Source organism: Desmodus rotundus, chromosome 7, assembly GCF_022682495.2.
Source record: "Desmodus rotundus isolate HL8 chromosome 7, HLdesRot8A.1, whole genome shotgun sequence".
In the NCBI taxonomy this organism is placed as follows: Eukaryota; Metazoa; Chordata; class Mammalia; order Chiroptera; family Phyllostomidae; genus Desmodus; species Desmodus rotundus.
The window spans coordinates 25,252,850-25,268,840 of record NC_071393.1 but is presented as its reverse complement, the minus strand read 5'-3'; the positions used below and the strand labels follow the sequence as shown (position 1 = coordinate 25,268,840).

Below are 15,991 nucleotides of genomic sequence, written 5' to 3'. Positions count from 1 at the left end.
CGTGTAAAACCATGGACGTCCAGAGTTGTCCACATGGATGTCCACAGCGTTGCTCGTAATAGCAGAAGGTCAGAAATAACCTAAATGTTTATCTACGTGATACTGACTAAATAAGTTACGACATATTCTTACAGTGAAGTGATGCAGCTATACGAAGGAGTGAGGAAATGCTATAAGGATATGGAACAGTGTAAGAAGTATGGCGTTATGTGGAATAGACAAGGTTTAGAAGAGATGCTACTTTGCACAGAATCAATAGCATTTGCTATTTGTGATTGGAGAGGCAGAGAGTATATATGTTTTTGCTTGTATATGCATAAAATGTCTTTGGAGGAATAGACAGGAAACTGATCATATAAGTTGCTCCTGAAGAGTCGCTAGTTGATCCCAGGGAGGGAGATTGTCTACTGTACACCCTTTTGTGCCTTTTGAATTTTGAGTCAATTGAATTTATTGCCTATTAACAAAGATATAAATAAAATTAAAATGAAAGAAACAATAAACAACTTTCTAGACATTAAAACAGATACAGCCCTGGCCGAATGGCTCAGTTGGTTGGAGGGTCGTCCTGTACACCAAAAGATTGTGGGTTTGATCCCCAGTGGGGGCGTGTGTAGGAGCCAACTGATCTTTCTCCCTCTGTCTCTCTCTGTCTCATTCTGAGATCAATAAATGTATCTTTGGGTGAAGATTAAAAAAAAACCCTAGATGTATAACATCTTACTTAAAAAAAACACATAAAAATATAGCAAGGCACTCTGGGCTATGTATATTTCATTAGCACGTGGGATGAGCCAGCCTTGGTCGTCATCACATCCCAGTGCCCGGTGCCTAGTGTGCACTTGAGTATCTGTACAATCGGTGAACCGAGTTGAAAGAAACTCAAAACCCCATATAGGAGGGACACATCTCTTATGGTATTCCTGCTATAAATACATCTTCCGAATGTAATCATAAGAAATAGATTAACTCAAATCAAGAGATATTCTGAAAAAACAAATAGCCTGTGTATTTCAAAAATGTCAAGGTCATGGAAAAGTAGGAAAGACTGGGGACTGTTCCAGGTCGGAGGGAGCTGCAGGGACATGGCAGCTCAGTGCATTGTGTGTGATACCAGCTTGAATTGCAGGCCCCCAGAGAAGTCTTTTCTTTCTCTGCATAGGGCATTAATTAGACAGTTGGCAACTTCTGAATAAGATCTGCGAATGAGGCAATAGTACTGTTGCACTGGTACCTTCCTGATTTTGATCCTAGTACTATGGTTATGGGGGGAAATGTCCTATTTTTTGGAAATAGGCACCTATGAATTTAGTACTAGAAGGGTATTGTATCTGCAACATACTGTCAAATAGTTCAGGTAGAGAGAGAGAGAGAGGGATTCCATTGTATATATGTACTATTTTTTTTTTAGTCCTCACCCAAGGACATGCATATTGATTTTTGGAGAGAGGGGAAGGGAGGGAGAGAGAGAGGGAGAGAAACGTTGCAGTGAGAGAGAAACATTGACCGGTTGCCTCCTGTACGCACGCACCTTGACAGGACCGAACCTACAACCCAGGTATGTGCGAAGCTGCAACCTTCCAGTTTGCAGTGTGATGCTCCAACTGAGCCACACCCGCCAAAGATGTACGCATCTTATTCATCCAGCCATCTACCGAGTGGCACTTCATTTGTCTCATGTGTTGGCCACCATGAGTAGTGTTGCAGTGAACATAGGGGTGCGCATATCTTTGCGAATAAATGTTTTCAAAAGTTTCAGGTAGATACCCAGAAGAGGGGTTGCTCGGTTATATGTAACTGTATTCTTAATTTTTTGAGGAGACTCCATACTGTTTTCCATAGTGGCTGTACCAGTTTACGTTCCCACCAGTGGTACGTGTGTACAATGGAACACTACTCAGCCATAAGAAAAGATGAAATACTGCCATTTATGACAACGCGGAGGATCTTGAGAATATCATGTGCAGTGAAATAAGTCAGACAGAAAAAGCCAAGAGCCACATGATTTAACTCCTGTGTGGGATATAAAACTGAAAGTAACGAACCGATAAACAGGACAAACAAATAAAACCCCACAGATACTGACAAGTGTATGGCGGTGCCCAGGGGGAAGAGGGGTGGGTGGAGCACGAAAGGGTGAAGGGGTCATATACGGTGCCAGAAGGGGATTTGGCTTTGGGTGGCGGGCACACAGTGCCGTGTACAGACGATACTGATTGGACGCCTGAAGCCTGTATAACATTGTTAACCAATGTCCCCTCGATCAATTTCATTTTAAAAGGAGAATAATAAAGTAAACATGATATGCTCACATTTGGGCAAGCTGAGTGAAGAAATACAGGAATTCTTTGTGTTATTTTTGTAACTTTTCTGTCTGAAATTATTTAAAAATAAAATTTTAAAATGCTTCCCATATGGAACATTTTGTGATTCCTAATACTGAACCTTTTATGTCCTTTTGAACAAAAGAAAAACGTGTTTTTATTCGTATAGATCTTTGTTTATTGTTGACACTTATTCCTGGGTTTCTTAATGTCTTTGTTCCTTTTAAAAACGTACCAGCTTTGTTGAGGTGTCATTAACATACTGTACAACTCACCCTGAATATCTTTTAATATTTGCTTAAATAGTGCTATTTATAAGGAGTTTTAAAAAAATTTAGGCTACAATTTATACATGAAAAAATGCACATATTTTAATTGAATGGATTTTTGACTTTTGACACATTATTCCCCATGTACCTACCACTCCAGCCCAGGTACAAGATATAGAACATTTCCATTTCTTCCAGAAAGATCCCCCTTGTCCCCTGGTTTCTGCGTTCACCTCCTGGTGGACGTGGCCGTTGCTTGCAGGACTCTCTGACGGAGGAGGAGCAGGGTGCCTGCAGGAGCAGTGTGTGTGGTGGGAGGGCTTGGGGGGTGGTGCGGACCTGGTGCTGTCCGGCAGGAGCAGGCTCCTCCTCGGCTCCGAAGAGGCTGCTGTGCACTTGGACGTGGCAGTTCTGTATTTCAGAGTTAGGCCCCAACACTGGGTGTTCCAGTATCTTTCCTTTCTTTCGTCTTTGGGCCTTGATCTGGTTCAGAGATGGGAGTGTGTGTAATCTTAGAACGTCCTCTCAGCTTATGGCCCCTGTGGGAGCTAAAAAAGTGACATTTTCCCTCCTGCCTTCTAAGTTCTTCCAGCTGGGCTAATAAATTAAGAGAGACAGATTAATGGGAAAATCAAATTTTAATACATGTGCATAGGGAATTCACATCAGCATGAACATTCGAAGACAGGGAGGCAGCACTGGGTATACGTGGCATTTCGGACACAGGAGAAGAAGGGGTGGCTGTGAGAACGGGCAGGTTGCAGGTGTCTGAGGAGCAGCCGGGCACACACGTGGGAGTCAAATTCTTGCGAGGCAACTCGCCAGCAGTGGAACCAGGGGTATCCAGCTAAGAAGCCTCTACCTGAAGCCCTCCTACTTAACATACTTATTCAAATTAGGCTAAGGCAAGCATCCTAAGATTCCCCCCTGGAGTAGGTCTTTCCATTTTAATCTCTTAGGCAGGAAAAGAAAGAGGGTCAAAAGGTTCTTTCTAAGTCTTTTGTTTCTTAATAGCCAGTTTGAACTCAGTGCCCCTGGAGGGGAGACTTCCCTGCCTTCATCTCTAGCAGCGGAGAAAACCCTGGCTGGGTCGCGGGCAGGCTGACCTTTCCTGTCTATAGGCTGCTTTACCGGAGTGGTTGCCCCGCTGCCCTGTACAGCAGCCCTCTCTTGGGACTTTCAGAATGTCAGCATTTTATCATCATCAAAAGGGAAGATTGATTTCCTTAAAGTGCCTGTTTTGGAAAAGAACAAGGTTTTACAATGTGGACTAAGTGCACGTTGATGTTTGGTAGGGCTTTGGATCTGTTCCCTAGTCACTCCTGAACTGACCAAAAGGGAAACAGAGTTTATCTTTATACTCACCAATCATCCTCTGCAGGCCATGTTTTGCTGGTTTTATAACTTTTGTTCTTCTGCCGTTCACTTCGAATAGGTGATATAGGAACTCCGTGCCTAAGCACGTGTGGAAGAGAGGGGACGGCCAGTGCTGCGCAGCCCCCAGACTTGGGGGTGGCCCACTGCTCACCTGCATTTAGCATCGAACAACCTCATTCTCCCACTGAGGAGAACTAAGAGGACTACACTACGTATTTCTCTTTTAAGATTTTGTTTATTTATTTTTAGAGAGAGGGGAAGGGAGAAAGAGAGGGAGAGAAATGTCATCGGTTGGCTGCCTCTTGCACATCCCCGACTGGGGACCTGGGCTGCAACCCAAGCATGTGTCCTGACCGGAAATCGAATCGACGACCTTTCTTTCGGTTTGTGGGATGATGGCCAAGCCACTGAGCCACACCAGTCAGTGCTACCTGAAGTATTTCTGAAGAGAAGTACTTTGTATCATGTGTGCCTAGAGCATAGCAAGCATGCCATACTTGTATTGTTACAACAAATAATTTCTCTACTTTTACCTTCTTGCCCAGGTGTGTTAGCTTTTAGGAGGTTTTATTTGTCTCCTCGTGGTTGAAACTGTAATTTATTAAAATGTATGCATCTATTTATAGTCTTGGTCCTTTTCTCTCTTTTTTCAGGCACACTGCAGAGACGTCTTTTTGCCCTTCATGAGCACTCACGGGGCGGACGGATGACCATCCTCCACCCCACGCTGCCCTAGGTGCCCGGGACGTGGAGCTGTCCAGTTGGGAAAGGATGGATTCCAAAGAGGAGAGCTCCCACGTGTGGCCCGCATCTGCAGAACACGAGGAGAGCGCGGCACAGGTGAAGAGCAGTCTTTCCAGCGTGGTGCTGAGAGCAGTTTGCTGGTCGGGCACAGATTGCTGACAGCTAGACAGCAGTTTCCGTAGCGTGGTGAACGGTGGGGAGGGCGCTGGCCTGCAGACCTGGTGGGTCAGGGGCAGGCAGCGTGTCCGTGCTCTGCACGCCTGTCAACATGTGTGGTGTGGTGCAGGAGAGTGGAGCTGCCGCTCAGCAGCCTCTCCGCCTTTCCCCGCTCAGGGTCACAGTCGGTGGGGCCTCTCTGTTCTGTTTTGTTGCTGGTGCTGAAAGTGTGCTTCTCTGGTGTTACCTAGTCTCTGGTTTTGCTTCTTTGCGCATAATGAAGTATGAGGTGTGTCTGTGAAGTGAGTGGCTTTCTCTTCTTTTCAAATTAGGAATGTAAACCTCTAATTGAAAATTGTCCCCTTGATTCAGTAACTCTGGACGTTAGTCACTTACTGAAATGCTGCTATAATTGTGATCTCTGCCTTTCAAACTGCTATCATAACCAGCTACTTGTTCTTTTGACTGTTCTTATAGGAAAGGCGAACCTCTGCATTTTTGGTATGCATTTGAGAAGAGTCGACAGTCATATGGAGCCATGTTTTATATGTCACCAAAGTATAAAACTTAATTTTTAAGCATTATAATAAGCAGTAGTTTTTATTTAATTATTCATTAAATGCCATGCTCACAATATTATTATCAAAATGAGGATGTTACTTGAAACATTTAAATATAGACATTTTATTTCATTTAAGCAATATAACAAATATTATAGTAAATAAAATTGATTATCTGCTATGATTGAAAAGGCTGAGTCCAAATACTTAAAAAAAAAAAGTTCCAGAGATACTTCTAGCAGAGTCATTGAGAATACCGTTTTGTTTTCATGGAAACCATTTGACAGTTACTTTCATTCGGCTCTGTGTTTTGGTATGGTTTGTTCATAAACAGACATGTAGTCCATGAAAGAACAGAAGAAAAGAAAACAATGTAGAAACAATGGGTGGTGATGGCAGTGTGTGGCCAGGGTCCCCAGACGTGGGTAACCAGACAGTGGTAGGGAGCGGAGCTGACCACCCATCCCTCATCCCTCATCCCCCTTCTCTTCCTAGCCGCCCCTCCTCCCAGCTGGGCATGCTGGGTTAGCAGAGTAGTGAGTGGCCAAGACCAAGTTGAAGAGGAAATGTTTTTTTTGCCTTTTTAAAGCACCGAAACCCGTGCAAGGTTTTGATGTTAATGAACAAATCTGAAGTCAGAATGATCTTGCAGCACTTAAATATGCAGCACAAGTATGTTGCCAGCCTAATTCTTCCAGTGTATAAACTCTGTCTTCACGGACAAATTAAATTTATGTAGAGGGTGGACTGATTCTGTAGTGTAGAAGTGAAAGTGTGTTTTATTTCTGTGGTGCTTGATGGCATTTGCTCTCCAGGTTTTTTGTGGGGATTAAATTAGTCTGTATCATCTTTTGTTTCTACTATTCTCCATTGGAGAAAGCGGAAATGAAAAAAAGTTAGGTCCAAAGCCAAGACAGTATAAGAGTAAGGATTCCAACCTCTGAGTGCTCAACCTCAGCACCAGCGCATAAATTATTTCTCTCCCAAATGTCTTCTTGGCCATCTGCTCCTGCACCTTCAGTATCAGCCTCGGGCCGTGCGCCAAACTTGAGCCTTCAAGAATTCAAGCCTCCAAAGCTAACTACTCAGAAAACATTTTAGAAAATTCAATTTCTGCTTTAGTTCTTGGTAGCTACAAAATTATTTACCCTGTTGACAACTGAAATAGTTGTCCAGAACCCCTTAAAAGTACTTCATTCGAATTTTCCTCATCTTTTTTCTAGTTGGCAAGGAATTCTGTTACAGTCATTGATTCAGCAAACATTTACCAAGATGCCCCCAGTACAGCCTTGGGGTATGAAAGAACTTGTAGGAAAGAAAGTGAGCTTATTTTAATGTGTCTGCTGAAAGGCACTATTAGTTACAAAGTAGAATTTTTTATGATGTGTTAAGAGCAATTGGCTTTCGAGTCTTGACATATTTTTTCACATTACCGAATAATTTGTATTTTGTATTTTGGAAATGTTAACCAGAAATCTTTGGTCATACTTCCAGGATCAGTTACGCACCCCCTCCACACTCCCCCAAAGAGATATCTGCATGGGATGTTTGAGGCAAAGGGGAATTTAAATCAGCTGCCTAATAGTAGGCAGTGTATCAGTGAGTGACAAGGTGCTTGGCTCCTGTCTCCAAGTCAGTAATTCAACTTAAATGAGGACGTATCAGTCCCCATTCTGCATTAGGGATATTTGAGAAATGCACATGTGTGCCGAGCTCGGTCTGCTCTGTATCTTTGTGAGAGTGGTTTGGGAGATTGGTTTTGTTCTACAGGGGCAGATGCTACATACTTGCTGCCTTTCGCCTCAGGTACACTTTGTTCCAGACGCTGGAACCGTGGCTCAGATCGTCTACGCCGCCGACGACCAGGTTCGCCCGCCCCAGCAGGTGGTGTACACGGCAGACGGCGCCTCCTACGCGTCAGTGGACGGCCCCGAGCACACCCTGGTGTACATCCACCCGGTGGAAGCCGCTCAGGCATGTGAATGAGTATTGTGTCTAGTTCGCTTAGTCATCAGTGAATTCACTAATTACTTAGGTTTTCTCTCTGCCAGTCACCACCGTGGCTGTTGGTACAGGAAATATTTAGATAAGATTTGTGCTTTCAAGGAGCTTATAACCAGCTTGGCAGAGAAAGATATGATTTATTTATTTAAATTAAATGTATTAGAGCAGCAATTTTCAACCTTTTTTCAACTCATGGCACACGTAAACTAATTGCTAAAATTCTGTGGCATACCAAAAGATATATTTTTGCTAATATGACAAAAAGTAGGTATAATTCTGATTGATTTACAAAAATAATAATAATAGTAGTAATTACTTAGCCTTTTTGCTCTAAAATGACTTTTTAAGAAATCAGGTGCCTATACTTGTATATCAGGATTTCTGGTACTAAGAATTAACAAATCAGACGCAACCTTATTATGCAACGTGACCAATAAGATGCAGCTCAATGGAGATGACTTACGTGTTCATGGTCCAACACATAGCATCACACCGGAGGGCTGTTGTTGTGTTGGCTGTTGTCACTTATTTATTTGACAGTCTAAGGGAAAAGAGGTCAGTGCCCCTGATTAAAAAGGCAGGTGTTGCAGGTTTTAAAAATTCTTGTGGCGCACCGGTTGAAAATTGCTGAGTTAGAGCACCAGCCTTGTATCAGTTCTTCTCCCCAGTGATCATGGACTAGACTGTCAACTGTTACTTTTCCTAAGTATCAACAAACAGGCCAGGCATGGCAGTTAGTTCTGCATTGCTCAAAGATGGATCGGTGAAAACATACAGATGATTACAGTTAAATGTGTAAGCAAAAGGTCCTACTAGCTTATTAACTGCTATTTATTATTAATATCTTACTGATGTATAGGACTGCAATAGAGCAAAGGTAAAAGCTATACAATTATAGCTATTTTAATTTTTTTGCCAGTGACTTGGGGTATTAGTGTCCAAATGTATAACACAGATATTTCCCAGTATATAGTTTCTCTTGCTAGCACTTTACACTGTACAAAAGCACCTTTAGGCGTATTTTAAAAAACAAGTTCCATACTTCTATAGTAGGACCCTGGTAATAAAAATTTGCCCTTATATGCAACATTTAATCAAAAGGCTCTAGTCATTTCCAAGAAAATATGGGGCCTACCGAATTGGTGCCTTTCAAATCAGCATCGACAGGAAAGGAGCAGACACAGAGATGCTGGTTGTGGGGGCCCCCACCCAGGCATGGCCCCCTCCCTGGGCCCAGCTTTCCGTGCATTACTATGTTACTAAATGCCTGAATTCTGGTCAGTTTTTAATGTGAAAACTAAGAATCCGACACTGGCTGAAATTCTCTTCTACATTTCTCTGCAGTCGAAGCTTAGCTATAGTTCTTATTCCCAGACGTTTGTTAAAGGCTTGGGCAAATTGAAGTCTCTTAAAAGTTTGTGGGGAAAGAGTTTTTTCTAGGTTGGGGATTGTAGTGCCTTGGCTAAGATAATTTTGAAGATTTTTCTTTCATCAGCTTTGCTGCTTCGTGACACAAATTATGTGTTTATGAGAACTTTCTTTTAAATTATGATTTTACTGGCCTTTTTCGAAATAAAATCTATGGAACATTTAGTTAAATTTATTTTTCTTCTACTTCTCTTCTGGTAATGAGCGTGCATTCTATATGTGAAAAAGCTGTAATGCTTGCCTATACAGTACCCTTCTGCATTTTTATGTATCTTTATCCATTTTCATTTAATCGCAGGTCTGCTCCTTGTGATACTTAGCGTTAAGTGTGAGCATGTGCACCCTCGCTCATGACATGCCTCTTTAGTAGCCTTGACATTCAACCTCAGGAGGGGCATTTCTTGAGAGGAAAGTCGTGAAGTCTGTTAGCCAAGTGGGATGGTTACCTCGTACAATCTCTTGGGTGCCACTGAATGAAAGGCTTTAGCTAAATGTAAGATTTCTATCTTTAGCTTCTTTATCAATGAAGGATTATTACTAGCTATATGGGTGTTAACTCTCCCACGAATTGGTGCCTACCAGCAGGCTAATTTTTTCTGTTTAAGCGAGTTGTCTGAAGATCTATTAAGTTGTTGTGTTTTGTTTGTTTGTTTTTTGTCTAGACTCTGTTTACAGACCCAGGCCAGGTAGCTTACGTCCAACAGGATGCAACAGCTCAGCAGGTAATGGGTTGCCTTTTTGCCTCATTGTTGTTTGGAGATAATGCTGTGAACATTACTATTCCCTGGAATGTTACCCACCCATCTGCACTGTGTATTCTCTTGATACCCATTTCTTAGATATTAAATTAAATTTGATGGAACCTTCATCATTCTAGCTTCATCATCATTTCTGTTAACTGTATAGTATTATGGGTTGGCCAAACAGTTCATTTAGTTTTCTCTTATAAGAAGGCTGTAGTAGTGTTTAGTTGTCTTCAATTTCATTTGAAACAATTTTGTTAGATTGTATTGTAATAGCTGTCATATCAGCCTGCATTAAAAAAAACATCAAAATTGGTGAATTTTTGTGTAGACATTTAATATTGAAGATGGAATAAAATATATAACATTTTTGGCATAATATGCTTTATTATTTCAAGAAAGGTAAAAATGCAGTTGAAACACAAAAAAAGATTTGTGCAGGGTATGGAGAAGGTGCTGTGATTGATCAAATGTGTCCAAAGTGGTTTGTGAAGTTTCTTGGTCCTGTTGACCTGCTGGCCAAATAATCCTTTGCTGCGGGGCCGTCTGACGCATTGGAAGATGTTGAGCAGCGCCCGGGCCTCTGCCCACTAGAGGCCGACAGCAGGAGGCAGCCGACACACTCAAAATATCCAAATCAATAAAGTTACTGGTGAAAATGAAAAACGTGTCTTTGATTTTATAGAAAAAACTAAACAGACTTTTTGGCCAACCCAATATTGTAGGGATATACTATTTTCTATCTGTTGTTTTCTATTTATATGTAGGTTATTTCCTATTGTTTTCTTGCTACTATGAAGAACACTGTCATAGATATATCAAATTATTTCCTTAAAATAAATTCTCCAAGGAGAAATGATAGAGGCTAATGGTATTTGCATTAAAAATTATTTAAGAACCAAGATTTTTTCTAAAGTGAGATAAGATGCAAATATAAAAATAAAACAAGTTAAGTAAAACCTCAGAATCCTAAATTTGAATTGGAATATCAGTATGAACTCATGTATTTTCTCCTGCAAGAAACAAAACAAAACGTGTTTTCTAGTTCTGGGGACTGGAAAGGTTTAGATACATTCATCTATCCAGTAGCAGTGAGCTGATACAGTCTCCAAATACAATTTTTTAATACGAGGGATTAGGGCTACCTAGGGAAATAGCAGTTCCAGCTCTGGGGAAGGAAATGCACAAGATGTGCCTGGAACATCTTGTCTTATCACAATGCAAGGAAGCTAGTGCAATCTTCTGTTCTGGAGTTCCGTGGAAATAACCCATGACTGACTCGTAGGGTCCAAAAATGGGACAATTTGACCTATGAAAAAAGGAAAACACCTGCAGTGATTGAAACACATTAAATATATTTAAACTCCATAAGCTCATACTGATATTAGAAGAAATAACATACTGGTCACTTTTTGAGGATGTAGGGGACCCCTGCATTCATTATTCAGGAAACTGGTAAATGACCGACTGGGAAGAATTCAGCCTTTCTCCCTGAATGTACTTGGGTGAACAATTCTTTGATGAGGGAAATTTCTTTATAGAAGCATTCCAACTAGTGAATTAAAGAGGGCATGACTGGCTTAGAACATCACCGGGTTTCATCTTCTAATGAATCACGGATCTAGGCAGTGATAATCAGCCATAGTCTGGAGCCGGCAGGAGCAGACTGATGCCGCGGTCTGTAGCGGATGGGACCAGCTGAGCCCTAGGAGCATTGTCAGTATCACGAAAAAGAGAGAACCATTCGTTATTGGCCTCCTGCTGTTGTGTACCTCCTATTGCATTCCACCACACGTGAAATATTTTGCCCCCAAGGGTGAGCTTGAATCTGATCCACTCTCTAAATTCCACTGCCAGCGTATAGGAAGCAAGGTAGACAGAGCGGAACAAGTCAAAAGGCATATATACAGAGATGCAGTCAGCAAAATCCATAGGGTGGGAAGCTGCGGGGCCAATGGCCTTGTTTCTCCCATATGTAAATTGCAAAGGAAAAGAAAGGGAATGTGGATTTTACAGATTAAAGGAGACTTCCAATAAGCCAGTGGTAAAAAATAAAAAGATTATGAGACTACTGGGGAAATCCTTACACTTAAGTGGACATTTAATGATGATAAGGAATGATTAATTTTTTTAGATATGATAATATATAAAATTAAAAGTCATTTTCTTGTAGAGATATCTACTGAACTGTTTACAGATGGAAATGTATAATGCCTGAGGTTTGTTTCAAAATAATCTAGTGAGGGCAAAAGTGTGTGCCAAAATAATCGAAATAAGGTTAGCCAGGAGTTGATCATTGTTGAAGCTGAGTGATGGGTGCGTGAGGTTTATTATACTATTTTATCTATTTGATGCATGTTTTTTTTTTAACTTTTTTTTGTTTTAAAGATTTTATTTATTTATTTTTAGAGAGAGGTGAAGTGAGGGAGAAAGAGAGAAATATCAATGTGTGGTTGCCTCTCATGCATTCCCCACTGGGGACCTGGCCTGCAACCCAGGCATGTGCCCTGAGTGGGAATCGAACTGGTGACCCTTTGGTTCCCAGGCTGGCACTCAATCCATTGAGCCACACCAGCTGGGGCAATTTGATATATGTTTGAAATTTGTCGTCATAAATGGGAAAGTTATGTTGATAAGACTCTCTAAATTGCTTTTCAGGAGCTGAAAACATTTATATTCTTACCAACAGTATGTGAGAATGCCCATTTCCACACACCCTTGCCACATTGGGTATTTGTGTTCTTTAATATTTTGCCAATCTGATATACAAAATGGTATCCTGTTGTTTTATATTAAGGCGTAGATTTAATTAGAAGTTTCGTTGCCATTTGCACCTCAAAGAGTCCTTCGTCTCCTCCAGTCTCTAGAAACAATCTGTTTCGTGGTCTGTACGAAAGGAAAGTCGTACTCAGCTCTGTGAACACCGACATCACAAGGACGTGTAACTATTGGCTTAGCATAAAACCAGCACAGGATTTATTTTTTGTTTTTTTATTTTTTATGGCTATAAGACTTCATTGATTGTCAGCTTATTCTGTGACCTGGGTGAATTCTGGATACAATATTGGAGTGAGGGTTTAACACAGACAATAAATGCTGTTTAAAAAAAATTTTCTTAGCAAAAAAAGGTTCCTATTGTCAATCGTTTTTAGGGGTGGCAAAATCCATTTGAAGCCTTTTTCATGTACGCATCCCTCCTTCTTAAGAAAGGCTTCCGTACCGTCCAGACCTCGCAGCACAGCTCTTCTTTGTTGCGGAAAGTGACCATGTGTGACTCCCCACCCACGGAGAAGGAAGTGTGCCGCACTGATAATTGGTCTCAGCAGGAACCCAGAAGCATTCTGTTGTGTTTGCTGCTGTCCAGCATAGCTCCATGTTTCACTTGTCAGATAAATTGTATCCCGAAATGCAAATGCATCATAAGAGTTTCAGAAATAATTACAGAGAGTGACATTAAATGGAAAGGAGAAAAAAGTGTACCATAAGTTGGACAAATTCTTTTTCCTCTTACTGTGTTTTACTGTGCATGACAAAATGCACAGGATTAAAATATTTTTGTCCCGTATTCTTTTTCTGTAAGTAGAGTTGGCACATATTGCTCCCCACCTCACTGCCTGGCTATTGTCTCGGGGCAGGTGTGGTCACCTGTGGCTCCAGTATTCAGGTGTGTGTGATGTTATCTCCTCTCCTGCCCTCCTTGAACAGACTGAACAGACTTACCTCCGCAGATGCCGTTCTGATGGAGTGGAAAAGCAGGGCAGGGTCAGAGTTTGACTTCATCTCTGCCACTTAGGAACTGTGTAGCCGTGTTCCCCAGCCTCAAAGGGATTTAGAAATATGCCTAGCTCTCAGATGTGCCAGTTGAATTTGAATTATTAATTAAACAAATTCATAATGCATGCCTATTGTGTGTTAAGGTCCATGCTCTCTGGAAACACGCCGATTTTACCTAGAAATGATTGCCATCGACCTTTTCATCCCCTTTCAACAGTAGTCTGCACGATTCTGGTATGTGTTCGGTCTCCGCTTTAACGTCAGTGTTTCCAGAGAGTGCCGAGTACTCAAACCTCTTCTTCGCCATAGTCTTGTAGAAGGTCGTTGGCACCACTTGATGTCAGCCTTCTCATCAGTGGCGAGGAGCCAGCAGTAATCTTGCCTGACCACAGTCGTTCTTGCAGCATCTTTTGGGAAAAAATACATCACGGCTTCACTGGAATAACTCTGAATTGCTGAATTCATTCTTTGAGGTCGGCTCTGCAAAGAGATAAGGAATTTACGGGGAGCAGAGGTGGAACCAGAGCAAATATGCTTTGGTTTGTTCAGCGAGTGATAACATTCATCACTAACGTTGGCATAAAATTTAAGTGCTTAGAATAAAGGGCGATATTGGAACTGTGCTCTGAGATAGCGAGTGGGAACCAAGTGGCTTTGTGGCAGGATCAGGGGAGGGTGCGGAAGGGAGGTGGCGAACGCAGTTCTGTTGCCAGAAGTCCCCTGCTCTTCTCCTTGTGGAGTCCTCACCTCAGTGTGTATTTTATTCCGTTTTTATTGAAGCTGAAGCAGCTCCTAGAATCTTGTCCTCCCACATAAAGCTTCTAAAAGGCCCTGAGCTTCAGAGATGGAAAGTCCTGTAAAAGTCCTGGCTCCTGGGTGAAGTGAATGCGTGCTAAAACATGCCGATGCTATTTGAGGTCACTGACTGTGTCTGCCTTCTGAGCCTGAGGATCTCAAATGCTGGGCGAAGGTCTTTCACTGCCGTAGCAGGCAGGCTCTGTAAACACACACACGCCTTTTCATTATGGAGTTTAAGAAGCTGAAGAAGGGATGTTTCTGTGACTAGTGGCAGAGTTCCTTTAGATGCCTAGAGGGATTGATGCCATCTCCCAAGGGGCCAAATATATTTTCACAAACTAATCTTCGTCGAGTACCTGATATTCAGAAGTCTTTTAAGGTGTAGAGGGAAGTATATGATATTATCTTGATCCTTACAGAATTTATGATAATATTAAACACTGACTAAAAGCCAAGTGCTTTACTGCTAGCCTCATATACATAATTATTTCACTTAGTCCTCACAACAGCCTATTAGGTATAGGTTTGTCACTATGTCCATTTTACAGACGAGGAAACTGAGGCTCGGAGTGGTTTGTTAACTTGCTACGTAGTGGGGCCAGGATTTTGAATCTGTGTGACTCCAAAGTCTGTGCTCTGCTTCCCTGAGGTGCACGTAGAGAGTCAAGATGGACTCACAGAAAAGTGCAAACTCCCTGAAGAGTGGACGGTGTTTGGCAGTGGATACAAAGCTATGAGGGATTGCTAATACGGAGATGACAGAATCAATTCTAAAAGAGCTTGGCAGACTGGAAGAACAGAAAAAGTAATAAAATGAAATTTACTGGAGATAAATGAGAAGCCAGTCTATTCAAGTGAAAATCAGCTATTTCACTCCTGAGGGGGAGAGAAGTGGTCCAGTGGCACTCTGTGAGAGGGAAAAAGGGACTCAGGGACTTCTGTCTGCACATTTGGACTGGACCAGCAGGGTGTGGGACCCCCTGGGGAATGAGCGAGGAAGGCAGGATGGTGAGGGGCCTGGAAGTTTGGCCATGGGAGCAATGACTGAAGAAGTCGAGGTTTTTGGTCTTGACATTTTTGAAGCCCTGCCTTCACGTGGCCGAAGGGTTGGACTTACTCTCTCTCACTTGAGAGGGAGGCCACAGGTCCCCACTGGGGCCTGGACGATGTGCACAGGGGCATGTCCACTCCACAGAAACCATCTCCCCAACGTGCCCTGGGCTGCCTTGTGCGGGGAGGAAATGTGGCAGCAGAGGCTGAGTGAGGTGGAGCGGGGTTCTGTGACTCCAAGTGCCACAGGAGCAGAGCAGAGGCAGGGAGGGCGAGAGCAGTCAGGGACGGTTCGCGGAGAAACGGGAGCATGATGACCGGTGTGGAAGATTGGTGCGGGGAGGGCATCCTGGGAGAGGAAAACAACATATGGGAAGGTAAAAAGAAAATGGGAGTAGACATTTATAAAAAGCTTGCTGTAGTACTGGCTGGTGCGGCTCAGTGGATTGAGCACCAGCCTGCAGGCCAAAAGTTGCTAGTTTGATTCCCTGCCAGGGCACATGCCTAGGTTGTGGGCCAGGCCCCTGGCTGGGGCGAGAGAGAGGCGACCAACCAATCAATGTTTCCCTCGCACCTCGATGTTTCTCTCCCTCTCTTTTTCTCTCCCTTCCCTTTTCTCTAAAACAAACACCAAACAAAAGCAAACAAACAAAAACTTGTTGTATTTATTAAATAGGAAAGGGATGTAACTTGAGTATGACTTAGGGTGTTAATTGGGTGAGAAATAAGATCAGATAAAAGGAATCTGGGCAGGTCTATAATCT

At 42.4% G+C, this 15,991-nt stretch overlaps 1 protein-coding gene across 4 annotated transcripts in view; it reads left to right on the top strand.

The window, feature by feature from the left end:
• Nucleotides 1-15,991, top strand: part of PRDM10 (PR/SET domain 10) — an 86,677-nt gene that overhangs the window by 27,412 nt on the left and 43,274 nt on the right. For all 4 annotated transcript variants that reach the window (XR_008427359.2, XM_024557281.4, XM_053928604.1 and 1 more), the window contains exons 2-4: nt 4,624-4,810; nt 7,237-7,404; nt 9,525-9,584. Coding sequence is in view for 3 of the 4 variants with exons in the window: in XM_024557281.4 (XP_024413049.2) it covers nt 4,742-4,810; nt 7,237-7,404; nt 9,525-9,584 (297 nt within the window). In the remaining variant the exon portion in view is untranslated. The remainder of the gene's footprint in view (nt 1-4,623; nt 4,811-7,236; nt 7,405-9,524; nt 9,585-15,991) is intronic.